This window comes from Camelus ferus, chromosome 5 (genome assembly GCF_009834535.1).
Source record: "Camelus ferus isolate YT-003-E chromosome 5, BCGSAC_Cfer_1.0, whole genome shotgun sequence".
In the NCBI taxonomy this organism is placed as follows: domain Eukaryota; kingdom Metazoa; phylum Chordata; class Mammalia; order Artiodactyla; family Camelidae; genus Camelus; species Camelus ferus.
Window position 1 is genome coordinate 59,028,695 of NC_045700.1, and position 19,148 is coordinate 59,047,842.

The following is a 19,148-nucleotide window of genomic DNA, read 5'->3' on the forward strand; positions in this document are numbered from 1 at the left end:
ACATGCCTGTGCCTCATTAAAGGTGACAACAGCAAATGTTCCTCATCAAGATAACCAGAAACACATTTGTGATAACCAGCTTTAATATTTAACTTTAGTCAAGACCTACTATCACCAGGAAAATTTTGTAATACTGTATTTATATGTTATATGTACAGGATGATGCTTAAAATAATATTTCTTCTAAAGCCACATACATCATATTAACTTCAGTACAATTTGTTATTCTTTGGCTTGAAACACTTCATTGGTATCTCATTGCTTTGAAAATAAAATTTAAGTTTTATTTTATTCTTAATACATACAATGACTTGATCTTTATTCTCTTATCTCCCACCATGTCTCCAGATACCTTTCATTCCAGTCACACCAAACTACTTGGTGCCCTTTGCGTATGCCATGCTGTTTTATAGTACTGTAATTTTTCATATTCCTATTCCCTGTCTGAAATACCCTCCCCCCACCTCATCCACTTGAAGACCTGTTTTCTTTAAAACCTAACTGACGTGTGTCTTCTTCCATGAATCTTTCCCTGATCACGTCAAGCAGATTTAATCTTCCAGATGTTTTGGGAGATGAGTAAATGAGTGACTGAATATAAAATACCTACATGTTACATGCATAGTTGGTACAGGTAACATGTATAAAATTAAACCATGAGGCCCTGAACATGGAACCTGGGCATACTAAGTATACAGTTCCAGTTTTTGTGATAAAAATGTTTTCCTTTTAGTTTGGAGAAAAATGGAGGACCATCCATAATTCCTGTCTTTAAAAAAGGTAATTGATTTTTATCTCTTAGGTAACTTCTATTTTCATTTCTGGTTTTTTTTGGGGGGGGTTAATTAGGTTAATTAATTAATTATTTAAAATGGAGGTACTGGGGATTGAACCCAGGACATCGTACATGCTAAACACACACTCTACCACTGATTGAGCTATACCCTCCCCCACTTCTATTTCACGTCTAACAATTTAAAATGTAGAGGCTACCAAAAAAAGTTTACCTGTAAGCTTTTGCTTTTCTAATTCTATATACTAAAATATCTTCCTATTTACAAGCTCATGTTAATCATTTCTTTTAAGGCTGTCCTTACTAACGTCACTTAACAGAAATCCCTCTTACTTTGCTTTTCCTCACAAGGCATGCACAGAAATAAGTCATTATTGGAACAACATGTGAGTATGACTTTAATTATAATTATGATCTTGCTGTTGTTCTGTTTCATTTACAACTTGTCCATCTTAAAGTTCTTAGGGCAGAGACCATTCTTTCCATTGATACTATGTACAATCTTATACAGAATTGGTAGATGATGGCTGAATGGCCAAGGCCTGCAAGATCAGAATCCAGATCTTATAATGTTAACTCATCAATTCCTATTAATTACTGATTTTATGTATATGCTTAGTGTTTGTTCATGTATGCTTAGTGTAGGACCAAAATCGATCTTACTTGGTATCTTATCTTACTGTCAAAAGCAAAGGTAGAACCTTCCAAAATCAAGATCAGTTTGCTAGAGTCACAAATGGAAAGAGAGAATAGGAAAAGAAAAGGAGAGGAAAGAACTTCATTTATTCAGTGAATATCTGAGAGATGCTAGGTAGGCATGGGAGGCTGTATTTCTGAATACCAGTGGGTAGAAGAATGGCTGGTTTTTGAATAGCATTTTTAGTTTAATAGTAATTTACATAAAAGAATAAAGCCAGTCCCATTCTTTCTTCACTTTAATATTGGTTTCTGAGCAACTGTGTACCAGTGTGGTACTGTGTACCAGTGATGGTCTGATGAAGTTTTCACAGGTTTGTGGTAACAAAAGAAAAAATATGGACAATCAAGTTTCTGATAAAGTTAATTTCATTCAAGTGAAGTCTTCTATTTTGACATAATGCCTTCTACACTTTCTTTTGATGTTAAAATACCCCTTCCTCTACAAAATGATGTTTAGAGTAGTTGGCATTTGTTCTTTCATTAGTGCCAACTTGGCATAATAAAAAGTTGGCAACCATATATTGGTCCCCACAAATTTTTGCACTCTGACATTTCAAAGTTTGGAAGCTACTGATCTGTACTCTTAGAATATTTCAGTGATGTGAAGAAAATAGAACTATACAGAAATAAATGCAATGAGAATATACCTAGGGCTCTGAGGCTTAAGAAAGAGACACTTAATTGTGGCTCTCTCATTTTTAGGGAAAGAGCACCGAAGAAAATTAAAACCCAGAATTCAACCAAAAGATTCTCTGACTTTCAGACCTCCTGTAACTAGCTACATGGGACTCTTCAAAACAACAGAAAAGACCGCTGTTTCTCATAATGTTTTTTCTTTTTCATCTGCAATTTCATCAGATATCATAAAAGTATCAAGACCAAGAATAGTGCTTTTGAGCCAACTTGGGAAACGCGTACAAAAAGCTAATCCGGAGCTTGCAGAAGGCTAATAAAAGCATTTTAGCACGAAAGGATTCCTGAGCAATTGTTAAAAATTTTTCATTTTTAATTGTAAAATATACGTAACTGGGTAATCTTTTTTAATGTAAGTTCTTGATATAGATACTTAACAGATTTTTCTTGGAATGTCTACTGGAACTTACCATCAGGTCGGAGTTATGGTTTCAAAAAATAACTAGAATTTTCTGTAACAGAATGCTTGCACTTAAAACTATTAAAATACAGCAACTGACGCAAGTGGCATAATTAGTGTATATATCAAGTGTTAGAAACATGTTTAAATTGGTATGCTGGGCTAAAAAGGCCTGATTCAAAGTACACCACATGTTAACACTCACCGTAATACCTTAAGATATTTAATGATAAATACTACAAATGCACGAGGCATCTGAAATCTGAAATGAATACTTTTAAAACATTTTATTAAAAAAAATCTGAAATCACTGTCCATCAAGCACAAAAATATGGCTAAAAAGTGTGGCCACCAGTATTGACCATTCTCCATACTTATAGAGTTATCTTTGGTTTGCAGCTGGAATGGGTGATATTCTTTGTGGCTTAGAATCACTTAATGTCTTTGTCCAAAGAGTACTGTTGCCAGTAGGTGCAAATTTTAATGTATGTCTGCTTCTCATATTTTATAGCAGCAGACAGATGTGACACAAAAGTTAACTGGGTTTCATTGGGTCCTTTAAAGAGCCCCCCCTTTTCTCTGTCCACTTTGCTCAACTGAATCCATAGTCTACCTGGGCTGCACTGAACATATACATTAGTTAGCAGTTATTTTCTCCAACATGCTTTAACCTAATAGTAACCATGGCGATAGCAGCTACACATATTTAGGGCTTTCTGTGCACCACAGTTCAAAGCCTGTGCTCCTAACCACTGTATAAAGAGACCTCTTTAATTTTCAAATTCAATTCTAAATTATCTTAATAGCTCTCACTCACAATTTTCTGGTGGATACACTAAAATAGAGGAATTGTGGGGGAAATTGCATATTTTATACTAGAAAGGGATAAATAATTCAAATGGTAAAAAACTGTCATTTATTCAGCACCTTTAAGAATCCATATCAATGGAAATATTAAGCCTCTGTAGACATTGAAAAAAAAAAAGCCTTCAGACAACAAACTTTGAAATTGGCTTCAGGTGGGCTAAGCAATACTTTGAGTTGAGGCTCAGGGTTTTCTTTTTTGCATTCAATAACATAGATATTTCCTGAGTACCTTGGCCTAGCCAGATCATCCTGCCATACCTAAAACTTAACAGTGTTTCAAGCACAGCCCCCAAGCAAAAATTACTTTTATCACCCTGTATTTTCTTTTTTTTTTTTTTAAAAAATTATGTATAAGATGAAAAAGGTCTCAAGATATAGAGGGTTTCAGCCAATTGCCTGCCTCCTGCCTGCACTGTAACTTCGGTACGTATATGTGACAGTATAAAGCTCAATGTTTCTCCCTTCCTTTCCCTCCCATCTCTTTCTTCTTTCCCTTCCTTCTGACTAAATTCTGAAAGACCTAAGGATATGAAAAGCTTCCAGAATTTGCTCTTTTTTTTTTTTTTAAATCTGTAGTTTCCCTTATTTATATCATGAACTCAAATATGTATTTGTAGCTCCTGGAACAATTTTGATACTTTGAAATGTTAAGAACTCAGATTATAGATATTCCAATTTCATAAAATTTACGATAGTGGAAAAAAATCTTGGTCAATTTTCTTCCACTGTTTATATGCACTCTGATTGCAATAGCCATAGGAAACACATTTCTTCTCTGTGAATTCAGATTCAGATGATACAGAATACAAATACAAATGTAAAGATTGAATTCACAAACTAATAGTTTCTTCTAAATGATATTTACAAACCAATTCTATCACACCTATACCTCAACATCAAAGAACAAGCTTTATAAATACTGGCTGTTTCTACATGTTCCCTCATATCAATTATATTTTTTATTTCCAGGATAAAATGGAGGATTATAAAGCAATATTCTATGATCACAATTCTAGAGAAAAGAATTACTTAAGGAATTTCTCAAAAGGGAGGTCACCTTAAGGCAGAATTAAAATAAGAATTCTTTTTATTCTAGTGTTTAATCCTTATCCACTAGTTTCTCAATAAAGCAAGTCACTGACTAGAAAGTTAACAACTTGATCCAGTATGGATGGTGTAATATAAATCTCTACTAGTAAAATTTCTCAAAGGACATTAAACAGTACCACCATCTTTATATTCAAAGGACAGTACATTCAGTTACTTTAATCTGCGCAGAAAAAAAGTAATACACTGTTATGATATCTGCAGTAAAAGTTCAGATTCAAAGGAAATTATCCAAAACTGATAATTTCACCCTTTTTCACCTCATATATTTTCACCCTTTTCACCTCATATATTTTCACTTATCAAATATAAAATCTAAAACAATGAGTGCGAATGTTAAGTGACCAACTAAAAAGTACAATACATACTTGAGAGATTACTTGCATGCCGTATTTCTTAAAACCTCAGATTTTCAGAAATATATAGAATTCCTATTTGCTCCAAAGAAGATACCTAATAATTTTTTTATAATTACAAACATACATTCTGTTGGAGAAAGTCACCTTTTGCTTTGATTTAGAATTCTCTGAGCTGACATGACTTTGACCTGGCTACCCTTCTAAAGTTGCTCTCTCATTAGAAAATATAACATTTTCTAATGTTTCAGTGGAAGCCAAAAAATAGCTTCTACTATCCTGATACAAGAAAGGGGGAAAAAGATCAATGCTTGTATCACTATACTTCTTCCAAGGTTTTTCTTTCTACAATATCAGTACTCTTTTCCCCACAAGATGTTTTACTTTGGTTTTGATAATCAAAAAAAAACCAAAAAACAAACTATGTCTCCTCATAAGGTCATAGCATATTATTATAGTCTCTCAGAAGAGCAAGTTAAACATCAAACATAAGAAAAAGAATAACAAAAATTAGCCTTGATGAACAGTGTTATATACAAAATGATATACAATTTCTACAATTTGATATATATAAAAAAACTTTATTACTACTTATAGAGATTTTTTGAAAAGCAAAAATCAGATCTTCATTTTTAATCGTGGTACTTTTATGGCAGCCTCTCCAACTTCTTTTGATATATCTACTCCAAGAGGACATCTGTATAATAATGAAACAAATCTTATTATTTCAAATATCCACTTCCTGATCTGTCACTAGTTCTGCAAACTATTTACTTAAAATTCTGACAAATGGTACATGTATCTAATGTATAATTGATTATATGTGGTGATGGTTCTTGAATACATACAAATACAGTAGGACCTCAAACCAGAATAACAGGTGAAGGAAGGCTAGTTCTATTAATAAGAAATCTAAATTTGCAATTTTAAAAAACCACTTTGAGGTATAACTGACGTGTTAAAAGCTATACACATTTAATGTATACAATTCAATGAGTTCGGGGATTGAGACTTTTTGAAAGAAATAGTTCTATTTCTCTCAAATACTGTAAATAAATTAAAACTTGAAACAGAAAAAAAAAGAATAAAAAATGCCTTTTAATGCTCTACAAAGCTAAAAGGGTAAAAACAGTTTACCATATTGCTAATCTTACCTGCAACCCTTCCTACTTCAGAAATCCCCCAGGTTTCAGTTCTTCTCTGAAGTTTCAAAAGCAGGCTTACATCCTTTTCTACCTTCCTTTGTAACTGGTGGCAGGAGAGATCTTAGATCATACCCTTTCTCTGCTCTTCCTCAGTAAATAATTTGGCCTCAGATTTCTGACTTTTTTCAGTGTTGCCCTATACAAGTCTTCAGCTGGTCCCCACCTAGAAAAAACCATCATCTCCAGCCTCAACACTGCCCAAGAAGGCAATGTGGGATCAGATGGCAGACTGTACCTAAGACTAGGCCATCACCTTAAGGGATTCTTTCTGCCACTACTAACTAAACTCACTGATGATCAGCCTTAATAGACTGTGGTACATGTAGCTATAATTATGCATTAAAATGCTGAAAAGTTTTAAAACAGATGAAACAATGCTGAAAATAGAATTATGTTAGATTATGAAACATAATCATGCTTTACTATTTTTACTATTCTAGAATTAACTTAGACCAGAAGTTGATAACAAATTGGAAAACTGTGCTACTCCTTGGAATTTTGATTTGAGAGAGGAAATAAGACTTGCAGAAAACAGCTTTCTTTTGGCCATTTCTCAGTTGCCTGTGGAGAAGGATACTCACAACCCACTCTCACACCTGAATTCTTTTTGCACATTTTCCTTAAGTTTCCAGCATAGCAGGTGGACCTGAGACGTTTTGACCCTACCAAAGTCCAGGCCATGGACATAGTTTCCATTCTCGTCCCAAATGAGGGAATTCATCACCCTTATCCACCTTAGCCATCATCTGTTTCTAACTTATGATTTGTCAAAATTTTTATAATTTGATGCTGTAACAAATATTTCTCATAAGGTATCTACCTCCCAGGTTCATGAAAAAACAATTAATGCAATCCTTCTTCAAGTATCACCAGAATGTCAATGAAAACCTCACATATAAAAGCAAAATCCAGGCTCTGACTTTCAAATGCAAATTGCATAAAGATTATGAATGGTACCACGTACTTTGGTTCATAGCGGATGCCTTCTGTATTGTGTAAAATGCCCAAGCCAGCACGCAATCTTTCAACACCATTCCTAAACAAGAATCATTAAAATAAAATAAGTAGCCCAAGATTTAAAAGAAGAAAATTTAGCATGATGAAATAGTAATTCATATTTACATAATTATGAGTGAAGAAGCACAACTAACCCGTGGCTTACCATGCAATCATAATGCCATTGTCAGTGCACAGTCTAGGAGGAGGGCACAACAAAGTGCACTGAGTTGCATCTGTTACAATTTCTAAAGCTTTTCGGATATATAAGTTACTTGCAACACCTCCAGATACAACCTGAAAAGGTTGAGAAAACCAAAATTAATAAAATATCACATTTTGTGGTGGGTAATGAGCAAGTGATAGATCTGTATAATAAATATCTGAAGAAGAAAAAAAACCCAACAATTTCAATATCAGCATATGATCACTATTTTTTTATACATTTTCTTCTAACCCTTTTCTCATTACAATCTTTAATACAGTATTTTAGACCCTGTAGGCTTTGCTTATAAGCATTTTTTTCATTTTACTACATAATTCTTAAATTATTATCTTTGATATTCATGTACTATTCTATTTTGTGAACCTACCATTTAAATGTTTTCTTATTTTCTAATTTTCAAAATAATGAAGTTTAAGGTATAGTTACACAGGAAATTCATTAAAGCTTTTAAAGCACATTTAAAGGGATTTCATCAAAGGAACATAAATTTGAAGGAAACAGACTATTTTTCTAAAAGTAATGACAGCACTCATATTGCATTTCATTTCATATTATAAATCTTTTTTTATCCTCAATGAAAAGATGCAGTCTTGAACTTTTTTGCCACACAGGCTGTACAGATGTCCTATAAAGGTGCCACACCTGTACAAGAAATGGCTGTTAGATTTTATTCTACATAATTTCATACTGTTGGGCTAGCATATGGCATAACCAACTTTTCATCCTATGCACAGGGTCAATTAAGCCTTGGAAGAAAAGTAACATACTGTAAAGTATTACTACTATTCTAAGATGACAAAACTTACCAGTACTGCATTACTTTGACATAACAAGTCTCTCTGCTTGCAAAACAGAATAGCACGATGTGTTCTTTTTGCAATGTGGCAAGCTATTGTGTGCTGCACTGCAGCAGCAATGTCTGCAGCTGAGGACAGGATCTGCCCCTTCTCAATACCTGTAGAAATGAGCAGGTGTTTTTAGACACAATCCAGTATTACTTATTTGTCCAACTTTACTAATTAGAAATATACCTTCCTCTTTTTCCTTTTGCATTATCGTCTTATCAACAATGTGTTGAAGTCCAGAAAAAGAAAAATCACAATTTTTAGCACGTTGCATAGGAGGTTTGAAATCAAAATGCAATTTATTTCCCTGTTTGGCCAAATGTTCTATAGCCTTCCCACCACTCATGGCGGAGCACTCTGGATGTTTTATTAAAGAAAGCCTTCTTGCTACCTATCAAAAACAAACAAAATTTTTTGTAATGTCATGAAACTGCACAGTTTGAAACCAAGGTGCAAAAAAATTAATTTTACCCCAGATGAATAAGACATCTTATGCTTTTACAAATATAGACTATAGCTGGTGGTCAGTAAAGACTGACAGTCTTGCCCTTTGTGACAACCTGATCTGTAGTGGCCAATCATTGCTTTCCTATCTACTTCTGCTCTTCTACTGGGGACGGAAAATAGATTTGAAGTTCACAGTGACTGCTTAATGACGAACTTCAAAATAAGTTCTTCCAATCATTTCAGCTGTTGGCAGCAGGTTTTTTGTATATGGCATTAGTCTCTGTAGGATTCTAAAAAAAAGGAAAAGGAATCTGCTTGTCAGTGGTGTCAGCAACTGTGACACGTAATAGGACTTTGTGCATCTTTAATGTCCTTATGTTTTCTTTATCCTCCTATTTCACTTTTTAAAAGTACATTACACTTTACAAAGCACTTCCTTTCACATGTTATTTGATTAAAAACATAAATGTATCTGCAAACAATCTGAGCCTTTATATACTGATGTAACCCTATTTTATTCAGAACAGGTAAGAATCTTTTATAAAACTATGTACTACTTTTTCTTTTTTTTCTTACTACACACAGTTTCTTTTCAGTCTAATATATTATTCAGAAATACTGAGATGAATATTAGTAGTGCATCTACTACTATTTAGTTGAAACAGACACCTTAACAAAAAAGAGAAATTAATTCTTAAATAATTACCTTGTCAAGCATGTCACCTGGTGCTATGTCCAAAGACTTCCCAAGAAGCAGAAAATCTGAAACTCCTCTAACTAATGCCAATAAGCAATGACCTCCAGAAATCAAAAGAACTAAAAAAGGAAATTCTACTTTATTTGTTAACCTAATAGTAAGTGCGTGAGCCTCCATATGATGAATGGGAATGAAGGGCTTTCTAAACTGATCTACTAGTTTTAAGCTAAATGATAATCCTACTCCCAAGCTTAATGCAAGTCCTGGTTTTACAGTAGTTGCAATTGCTGAGAGATCACTTGGAGAGATGTTACTGGCAGAGAGAGCTTCTTGCACTATTCGTTGAATATTTTCTCTGTGAAGCTGTTGAGCTACTGGAAGAATAATCCCACCTGTTCTGAAAGATATAAAGAAACAGCTTTTTATAATTTTAAGGTTGTAAAAATAGAGGAAGAAAAATTATATATTATGGCTGAAGGCATGTTTCAAGTTAAACATTACACAGTTAAAAATCGTTAGTAAGTCAAGTATTTTCAAATAATGTGTGCCTTATAATGAAGCACATTATAAGAACTCAATATGCAGTGATTAAGGATGTAACTTAATGTAATTTTCAAAATTGTGCACAACAAACTACTATGGATTGTTTGTTGATAAATGAAACCACCAAAATAATCTTGAGAAACATTCCAAGTAGGAAGTCTTGAATAAGGAAAGGAGAGGATAAAATTGGATTTTAGGAAAATTAATCTATCTGCACACAGGGAGATTTTTTAAGAGGTTATTGCAAAAGTATTTGTTTAAGGTGATTACATCTTAACTGGGTGGTTGTAGGAATGAAAAGGACCGAGAGCCTTAAAAACTATAACTGGATATAAGGAGAAGGGGGGGAACCAAGGCATTAAGGATGAATCAAATATTGAGCTGGAATGAGTGGGAGAAAAGAAACACTAACAGAGAAACATGAAGACAGTTTTGTGAAGAAGATGAGTTTATTTTTAAACACATTGCACTTGAAGTCATGGCAGGACAGTGGACAGCTTGCAATCCTGAAATAGTTTGGGAATCCAATGCCAGAGTTGGTAATTTTGATTTTTGGTCCATGTAGGCCAAGTAGTAGATGACCACTTCAAATGTCAAGAGTAAAGAATTAGAAGGCAAAGTTAGCAAAAAATTTGCCAGCATGTGACTGATAGACAACCAGAGAAGCAGAGCCTAAAAATGAAGGTTCTGTAAGATGCAACTCTAATCTAAACAAACAAACAACAAACAAAAAACCCTTCAAATATTTGATGTTGCAAGATCTGCTAGTTCTATATATACACAGTATTCAATGAATATTTATTTAATAGTTAAACTATGTATTGTGTCAGCCAATGAGGGAGATGTTAAAAGAAATTATCTTAATTCAACCTATCCATATTGTAATACCATTTTCCTTAATTCTTCAAAGTCACTTTTTCTTATATTCAACTCTGTTAATGGCATCAATAACCTCTTTATCATTCATGTTTCAAGGTTCATCCTTATCTCCTTTCCTTCATTTTCCACATTTAATTAAGTTTAGCACCATTCCCACTGCCACCACCACGTTAAAAAAGCTCTCGTTATCTCAATCTATTCAAAGCCTTTTACCTGTACTTCCCCAGATACATTCTCTGATCCTTGGAGTCATTCTATACTGTGTTGCCAGAAAGTAAAGCACCATGCTGAGCCCCAGCTTTTACTTTCTTGGAATATGGGAGACTTTAAATCCGAATCCTCTCCCTCCCACTTATTTCTTCCTTTTCCTACTTCCCTACTTCCTTCCTTTCTGTGCCTCTTCTACGTATTTTATCTTCTTAGGATTATATTAAACACCAGAAACAAAAGAGATGAATAAGACCATGGCTTTATTCTCAAAGAATTAATAATGATTAATAAAATCAACTAATTAATAACCAAATAATAATTTGTAGACAGTATGGAGAGTGGATGATTAAGGAACAAAGCTAATAATGAGGCAGGAAAACCATTTAGCCTCAAGGCTGGAGCCAAGAGTCCCGGCGAGAGACAGTAAGGGCTAGAACTAAGTCAGTGGAAAGGGAGAGGAAAGTTTCAAGAAATACTTGGGAGGTTGATTCACTATAACTGAATGACTGATTTGGATATAGAATGGTGAGGGAGACAGGACTGTCCTTCAAGTCTCCGGGTCGGAATAAAGGACTCCTCTCCCAAGCAATCCTCTATTATTGCACCTTCCGTGCTGTTTTACAGTGACCAGTTTACCTCTCTGTCCTCTTCACTTATTTATAGTAGTAACAGAAGTACTATTGCTATCAATTATAGGTAGCTTTTATTGAGCCCTTGCTATTTGTCAAGAACTAAATGCTTTAAAAGAATTCACATTTAATCTTCACAATGTTTTGAGCTAGTTGCCACTATTATCTCCATTTCACAGATAAGGAAAACTGAGGCACAGAAAATGGTGCAAGGTTTCAAAGTTACTAAGTGACTGAACCAGAATATAAACCTGCACTCCAAATCACTTTATATGACAAGCTCCTCAGAGTCAAGGATCATATATCTTTGTCATATTTGTACCCACAGTGCCTTGGATGCTGCCTGGCAATTGTAGGTACTCAATAACCGCTGAGAGGATCTGTGAAGATGGTACCACACAGCCTATTTGCCTGCACATCTCTCTTGTGACTTATGTGCTAGCTAAACTAAATGTACAGTACTTCCTCACCTCTTTGCCTTTGCTGATGATGCTCTCTCAGGCTACAGTGTTCTTTCCATCTCCATTCATTGAAGGCCTAACTACCTTTCAAGGCCACTGACACCTGCAACATGTCACGTGCTGTGCTGGGCACTAGACATAGTGCAATGATTAATACAGACACAGCCCCTGTCACCATGGAGCTTAGAATCTATTGGGCGAAAGACTGTACGTAAGCAAACAAATATAAAAATTACGAAGAAAATACGTAAGATATGGTGATACAGAATAAACAAGGTGGGGATACCTAATTTAGATAGTGATCAGGGTAGGCCCTTCTGTGCAGTTAACATTTACATGTTCGGATGTGCAGTACACCCCAAAATAGTGAAAGGACTGTGGAACTGAGACATGGTAATAATATTATTGTCTGTGCCACTTATTTGGTACCCACTTTACGCTGCCTTGCACTGTTAACTTTCCTGGTAGGGCTATATATCATGTCTCAAATACTAGTTAAGCTTCTTGAAGGCAAGGACTTACTGTGCCTTTCATATAATATGTAGCCATTAGAAGCCTACTCTTCCTCCTTCACATATACTATTTCTAATTATAATACTCTATATTATTTCTATTATGCACCCCACAGTCCTGAAAAGCAGGTAATATCTTCCTCGTTTTACAGATATGAAAACAGAATCAGAGAGAATAAGGAATTTCCCTAAAGTCAGAGTCAATATCAAGTGCCTAATTCATGATTCAAATACAGGTTTGTGATCGCAGAACACCAACCTTTTTCACTATTAAGTTGTAAATTGATGACCTGAAATGTATTTGATTTGTACAGTATTTTAATATATTTGAATTACCAACTAATTTTTAAAATCTGGGAGATATTATCATAACATTCTGGATTTCCATTTTCTCTTGAAAATTCTGATGATCAAATAACATAAAGCCTTCATTCCTGCATGGCAACAATTGGCTGGAGCTGAGCAGTGACCTCTCAGATATTTCCTACATTATATTCAGCCCATTTATTTATGTAACCTGCCTGGTAGCCCTCTGGAAACATCTGAATTTATAATCACCACCATTCTGTGCTTAATATAACAGTATATAATTACTTATTTAACCAACGTGAATTATGTGTATAAATGTGAATAGGATTTTCTTTTTCAATGATTAACAGGCTAAAGGTCAGGTCATACTTTCCTAGGACTTCAGTTGAGACCATGAAACACACAGGTCAACAAAAGAGAAAAAGGCATTACCAAGGGGAAATCATGAATAAATATTGGTGCTCAGTTTCTTTTAGGCAACAAGATTAGCTAAAGTTGGGACCTTAAAGTTGTGGAGAACCTTAAAAGCCAGGTTGAGGGGTTTATGGTTTTCTACAGTAGTTATTAGAAGCTTTTGCATAAAAGAAGAAATTGGCTCCTAATATTAACTTTTATATATAATAAATACAAAAAAGTTATTTCATTTTATTTTTCCAAAAGAAGTGGAAACTACCAAGATAGCATCTACTTACTTTAAATGAACTTCAGTTTGGGAATGTATTGCTTCTCCCAAAACATTTCCAGTTTCATCCACTACAGCAGCTGCTGTATCATCACAACTGGTTTCAATTCCCAATACTAGTTTATGAAGAAATAATATTCTAGGATGAAAATTAAAATGTCTTAAAACTTCATAAAGTTTCCTTTTTGATGGTTTAGAAAAAACTTCTGCTGTCTTAGTCAGTATTAGCATATTTACTGTATAGATAATTCCTGGAAAAAAATTAAACAAACATTATTTTTTGGAACTGACATTAGCCACTAACCCATTCAGTTAAGCAAAATTCTGAAAGCTTGGTTTATTTTTCAACATATAGTTTTATGAAACTTTAGCAAAGTTTTGTAAAAGTTAGCAAAAAATTTAAAGGCTGTAACAACCTGTTAATATAAAGAACAGTATGAATGAATATAATGCTCTTTAAGGAGGAAAACAGGGAAAGTTAGCTATAAAATGTTTAATATTACTATTACTTGTGTGTTGTTCTTATCCAACTATTGATTATTCTTTATAAAACAGCTAGTATTACAGTATAATAGTTGCATGGATAGTCCTCTGGAAAGTGCTACTTTTTTATAGCTAAAAATTAAGGCAAAACGTGTTTCTAAAAAAAAAAAATCAAACAATAAAGGCAAAACAGAACTGATAAAAATTAATGCATTAAATTTCCTGGAAACATTTTTCAAAATAAAATTTAATCATTTGATTGGAAAACAAGAGTTCACAAAAAACACACAGAACAAGTCGTCTAAGTTTAGAAACAAGTGTTCTCATAAAGCTCATCTTACAAGAACATCTCAACTAAGACGACCACAACCTAATACCTATTTTATCCATTAATCACAATTATTCGATGTAAATCTCCGTTTTGCCACAGGAATCTTTACCATAACAGGGATCTCCCCAAATTCATTTTTCCCCAAAATAATAGCAATCCATCATTAAAGTACCCTGGTGTTTTCACACTGCCAAATATCTTGTTTCATGCCTCCAAATCACCTGTTCCAGAGCTTTCTCGATGTTTAAGTAGGCCCCTTCCCTACCACACTAATAGACAAAACGGAAAAAAAAAAAAAAAGAGCGAATATTGGAACTTCTATTGTTCCATGGGGGCAGAGGGCATCCTGGGATTAGACGCGAGCGATCTATTCAAAGAGGACAGCTGCGGAGAGTGCAGCCCAGAAAGACAAGCCACAAAAAACTAGATTTATAGTCACTAAATCTAGGTAAGGCAGCTTGTGCGAAGCCCTTCTCTTCCGGGCCAAGAAAGATCCCAAGTGAACCCTGGGGACTTGGCCAGCGTTAGTCTCTCTCTCTCCGTCTAGGAAGGCGAAGACTCTGACTGGAACTGCTTTCCCTTGTGCGCGAAAGTATCAGTGGGGAGAGACGGGAGCAATTTCACCCACCTTTCTCCTGAACGACAGTACCTATTATTCGTCTCCCTTCCGAAGCAAAGACAGTCAACTGCCCTTTCCCAGGCGCCAAGAAAGCCTGAACCTGTCGCCCCGGAAGTGATGTCATCAAAACGGAGCCAGCGCCCCGTCGCTTAGGCCAGCATTAGTTTCCGTAGAGGGCGTCACTCTGAGAGTAACTATAAATATAAAGGCTGTCTTTACCCAAGCCGCTCTGCGTGCGCCCATGCAATTCTACCAGATTTGTAGGTAAGAAGTACTTCTACGAGGTCACACGGTTAGTGACTGGTATAGCGGAGACCGAACAGAGATTTGACTGCTTAGTCTTTGATTCTAAACACTACGCTGCATTAAAAGAAAAAAAATTTTTTTTTTGCCTTTGATTGTAATTTGTACACCACTGTGAAAAAAGGGTGGGATAGATTATTCGTCATCCCATTCTAGAGGAACTATCACCAAATATAAAGTTTGTGGCCTGAGATAATCCAATACTTTAAGAGACGTGGAGGGAAACTAGGGACGCCCCCAAAGACTTGTTCAGAGTTCCCAGAGAACGGAAACCCTTCTGGTCCGACAGTCTAAACCCTTACTCCCACTTCTTCACTTGAAATGAAAGCTGTGGGGCTGGCTCGTTTCTTGTGATTAAAAAAAAGTGCTGGGGGGTGGGGACGGGCGGGGGAGGGGACGGTGGTAAATATTTACTTAACCTTAAAATTATAATATCCTATTTTCATAATGCATGCATGGTCTTTGTTTACTATATAGGCAACCTTCTGCACAGCAGTACTCCTATTCTTGTATCTCCTTCAGTCTTTTTTTGTTTTTATTGGCATGTGAACTTGTTACCATTTGAATAGATTTATCCCAGGAAGCTTTCTCTTCTCCCTGCTAGGCTTTAAGGTTTGACTGCGCAAGGACCTTATAAATGCAAGGTTGGACAGGGCTGGCACATATTTTGTACTTTGCATGGTGTGAAGTTCTTGATATGAAGTAGTCACAGTTGTAGTCTAGTGGCAGGTATGTAATTCATATTTACCAGATGTGTAAATTTGTAATTACCATAATGTTAGTAAGAATTTTTAAGGTAGAACTAATGTTTATTAGAAATTTCATTTATGTGTGCCAGTAATAACCACAATTAACAGAAAAGTGGCACTTACTATGTGCCAGGCACTGTTGTAGATTAATTTATTTAATCCTCACAACAGTCCCATGAGGTACTGTCCTCATTTTACAGATGAGACAATTGGATCACAGAGTTTGGGTGATTTACAGGCCGCACAGCTAGTAAGTGCAGAGCTAGGATTAGAAGTCAGACCATCTGCTCTGGAGTCTGTTTTCTTAACTGCCAGAAGGTAAAATAGCTCATATTTTTCCTAGGATGTGCTGTTGACCCAAAAGAGGAAAAAAGAAAAAATTAAGACCTAAAGGTTAAGAAAAATCAATTATCCTATCTGATGGCAAATGATAGGTCAGAAGTTATTTTCACTTATACACTGGAATCTAGTCTGAACATAATAAAATCTTTCATTTCTGGCATTGTTTTTCTTGCAACTTGAATTACATTGTCTCAGTGCTCTCCTGTGCTGTCAAGAGTTATCCCTGTTGTGTTTGGTAGTATCAATGGTAGATTCCTTATCTGGACACTCTTGGGTGATGAGTCTGAGTGCTGTATTATGTGAGGGAGAAGAACTTTAGGACACATTAGGAAGAAATTTTATTATTCCTTTGTGTGCATGTGGGTAGTAGAAAGAAATGGCATTTACATCAGTCCCACATATTTGGCAACTGAGGGGGTAAATCTTCCATGTTCTTGTATTGGAGAAGTTATTGCAGAGAGGCATATGCTTTCTGGGGCTTCTCTGGACTTTCATGCAGATCACATCATATTGTTTGAATGACACATTCATGAGCATTCTCAGGGAAATATGGCCTAACCACTGTAACTTCAACTTTAAGTGAGAGCTCCAAGTGAAATCTAAATATGTTCATTTTGTCTCTGCTAGTGTCTAAATTTCCACTTGTAAACTTAAGAGGAAAATTTTATGTAAAAGAAGCTTTACAATACTCATTCCCTAGTTACGTCTTACTAAGTTGGATTTCATTTTCATGTGTCACATATTTATTGGGTTCTTTCCTTTGTCATAGGCAGTTTATTAATTTTTGGGGATAAAAGATAAGATCCATTCTCTATTTTCATTGTCTAACAGTAGGCAATTACAATACAGCATTATGGAAAATGTACATTGAGAGAGGAAAGTTGCTTGGGGGAGGTCATAGCTTGCCATAGATGTATCCACAGTCTAGCAGGACCTTTGTGTGATTACTGGGTTTCAACATCTGGTTCTTTTCCGGGCTTGAAATTGGTTTATCACATCTGGAAGTGATTGAGTCACAAAATTTGCTAAGAAACTGCTCTGTAAAAACTATAATACCAATGTACTAATTTATGAGAAATGATCTAGGATAGCTGAGCTTGCAGATCCTTGCCTTCTTTGTGTTGATTAAATTACAGTGAAAGCCACATCCAAATTATAACCAGACTGGCACAATGGAATGGAAGCAACAGAAATGTGTTTGGTGCTTTTAATGACTAATATATCAGGCCTGATGCACCCTTTTCCACTTGAGTCACAAAGCTATATTCTTTGTAGGTTGGATCATACTAAAAATACACTGTCATTTGCCTTTATCTTTTAAAGTTTTTTAGCTGACAAATACCGTTTTTGATGTGGAACATTCTTTCATCAATGGTAATACCATAAATCAGGTCTTATCTTTGGAAGGTATTTTGCTTTTTATTTCATATACTGAGCCATTATGCTTATTTTACAAATTTACTTTTTTTTTCTTTTATTGTGGTAAAATATGTTAACAAAATATACCATTTTAACCATTTTTAGGTGTATAGTTCAGTGGCATTAAGTACATTCACACTGTTGTGCAACCATCACTACCATCCATCTCCAAAATTTTTCATCTTCCCCAGCTAAACTCTGTATCCGTTAAACATTAATTCCCCATTTTCCCTTCTCCCAAGCCCATGGCAGCCACCATTCTTTTATGCCTTTGACTACTCTAGGTACCTCGTGTAAGTGGTATCATATAATATTTGTCCTTTTGTGACTGGCTTATTTCACTTAGCATTAATGTCAAGTTTCATTCAATGTTGTAGCATGTGTCAGAATTTCCTTCCTTTTAAAGCTAAATATTCCATTGTGTATGTATACCATGTTTTGTTTATGCATTCATCTGTCAATGGACACTTCAGTTACTCCTACCTTCTGACTATTGTCAATAGTATTGTTATAAACATGGGTTGTACAAGTATCTTTTCAAGTTCCTGCTTTCAGTTCTTTGGGGTATATACGCAGAAGTGGAATTGCTGGATCATGTGGTAATTCAGTTTAATTTTTTTGAGGAATTGCCATACTCAGATGACCTTATTTTTCCAGTATGTGGTCTATGTGTGTTTTCTGACAGGACAGGGAGAGGGTGAATCTCTTGGTTGCTCCCATATACTCCCTATGATGGCTGAGTGCCATGATAGAAGCATGTCGTTTGATAATTCAAAACAGGGACAAATGTTTCAAAGCAAAATCATTGTAACAGGTTTTCATGTAGTAGCTGGTATATTGGTGTTTTCCTGGGCGTTAGCCAATAGATCATCTGGCTCTTTGGTTCTTTTTTAAAAATTATGAAATGAAGAAAATAATGCACGCTTACCTTCTTAATATGGTCAAAATAGGGAGTTTTTGCAAAATCCGCCAAGTTTTACAAAAAAGTGTTGGCAGTAAATTTGTAACTGTAATTGGAAAGTCAGAAAATTTATATACTGTAAAATTCCTCATATTTTATATTTTAAAAAGAGTTCATTCTCTCGTGTTAATGATGTAGTTTTAGTTCTTGAATTTGAGAAGAATGTATTTTTATCAGTGTAATTATGCAGTTAAGAGTGAAAGAACACGGTGATAAAATTGGCTTATTGCTAAACAAAACTATATAGTATTTTAGAGCTACAGGTTACTTTCGTACCGTTTGTTGTTTATTAAGGACTTGAATGAGTCAAGAAAGAGAATAAATTATACTATCATGCTGAACATAAAATCCAAATATATTTTTACTATTTTTAAATTATGAAATA

At 34.9% G+C, this 19,148-nt stretch overlaps 3 protein-coding genes across 9 annotated transcripts in view; 2 read left to right on the forward strand and 1 right to left on the reverse strand.

Annotated features, from left to right (window-relative positions):
- The window catches only part of ANKAR (ankyrin and armadillo repeat containing), a 59,976-nt gene extending 57,292 nt beyond the window's left edge, over nt 1-2,684 (forward strand). The window contains exons 23-24 of the mRNA XM_032479915.1: nt 734-780; nt 2,195-2,684. Coding sequence (XP_032335806.1) covers nt 734-780; nt 2,195-2,442 — 295 coding nt within the window. The 3' untranslated portion in view covers nt 2,443-2,684. The remainder of the gene's footprint in view (nt 1-733; nt 781-2,194) is intronic.
- A 173-nt stretch (nt 2,685-2,857) lies between these two features.
- On the reverse strand, nt 2,858-15,119 carry OSGEPL1 (O-sialoglycoprotein endopeptidase like 1). Of its 7 annotated transcripts, XR_004319997.1 has the most exons (9): nt 14,999-15,119; nt 13,567-13,807; nt 9,341-9,749; nt 8,374-8,578; nt 8,149-8,297; nt 7,283-7,413; nt 7,085-7,156; nt 6,070-6,163; nt 2,858-5,612 (listed from the first exon to the last, which is right to left on the reverse strand). XR_004319997.1 is itself a non-coding variant. In XM_032479911.1 (8 exons), exons 1-8 carry the CDS (start codon nt 15,111-15,113, stop codon nt 6,148-6,150), a joined length of 1,338 nt encoding a protein of 445 aa, XP_032335802.1. In that variant the 5' UTR covers nt 15,114-15,119; the 3' UTR covers nt 2,858-6,147. The 7 variants fall into 7 exon arrangements, 6 of the variants coding, with proteins under 6 accessions (XP_032335802.1, XP_032335800.1, XP_032335803.1 ...); XM_032479911.1 differs by having other exon boundaries at nt 2,858-6,163; XM_006189226.3 differs by lacking the exon at nt 6,070-6,163 and having other exon boundaries at nt 5,481-5,612; nt 9,341-9,728.
- A 115-nt stretch (nt 15,120-15,234) lies between these two features.
- The window catches only part of PMS1 (PMS1 homolog 1, mismatch repair system component), a 108,337-nt gene continuing 104,423 nt past the window's right edge, over nt 15,235-19,148 (forward strand). Inside the window, exon 1 of the mRNA XM_032479906.1 lies at nt 15,235-15,253. The gene's annotated coding sequence lies outside the window, so the exon portion shown is untranslated. The remainder of the gene's footprint in view (nt 15,254-19,148) is intronic.

Bases quoted from the DNA above. Each gene is read 5' to 3' on its own strand.
- OSGEPL1 (XM_032479908.1), bottom strand. From the start codon at position 15,113: ATGACATCACTTCCGGGGCGACAGGTTCAGGCTTTCTTGGCGCCTGGG. The intron at 8,579-9,340 runs GTAATTATTTAA...TGTTTTTGATAG, and splicing joins CAGGTGACATGCTTGACAAG to GTAGCAAGAAGGCTTTCTTT. The intron at 7,157-7,282 runs GTAAGCCACGGG...ATTCTTGTTTAG, and splicing joins AATGGCATTATGATTGCATG to GAATGGTGTTGAAAGATTGC.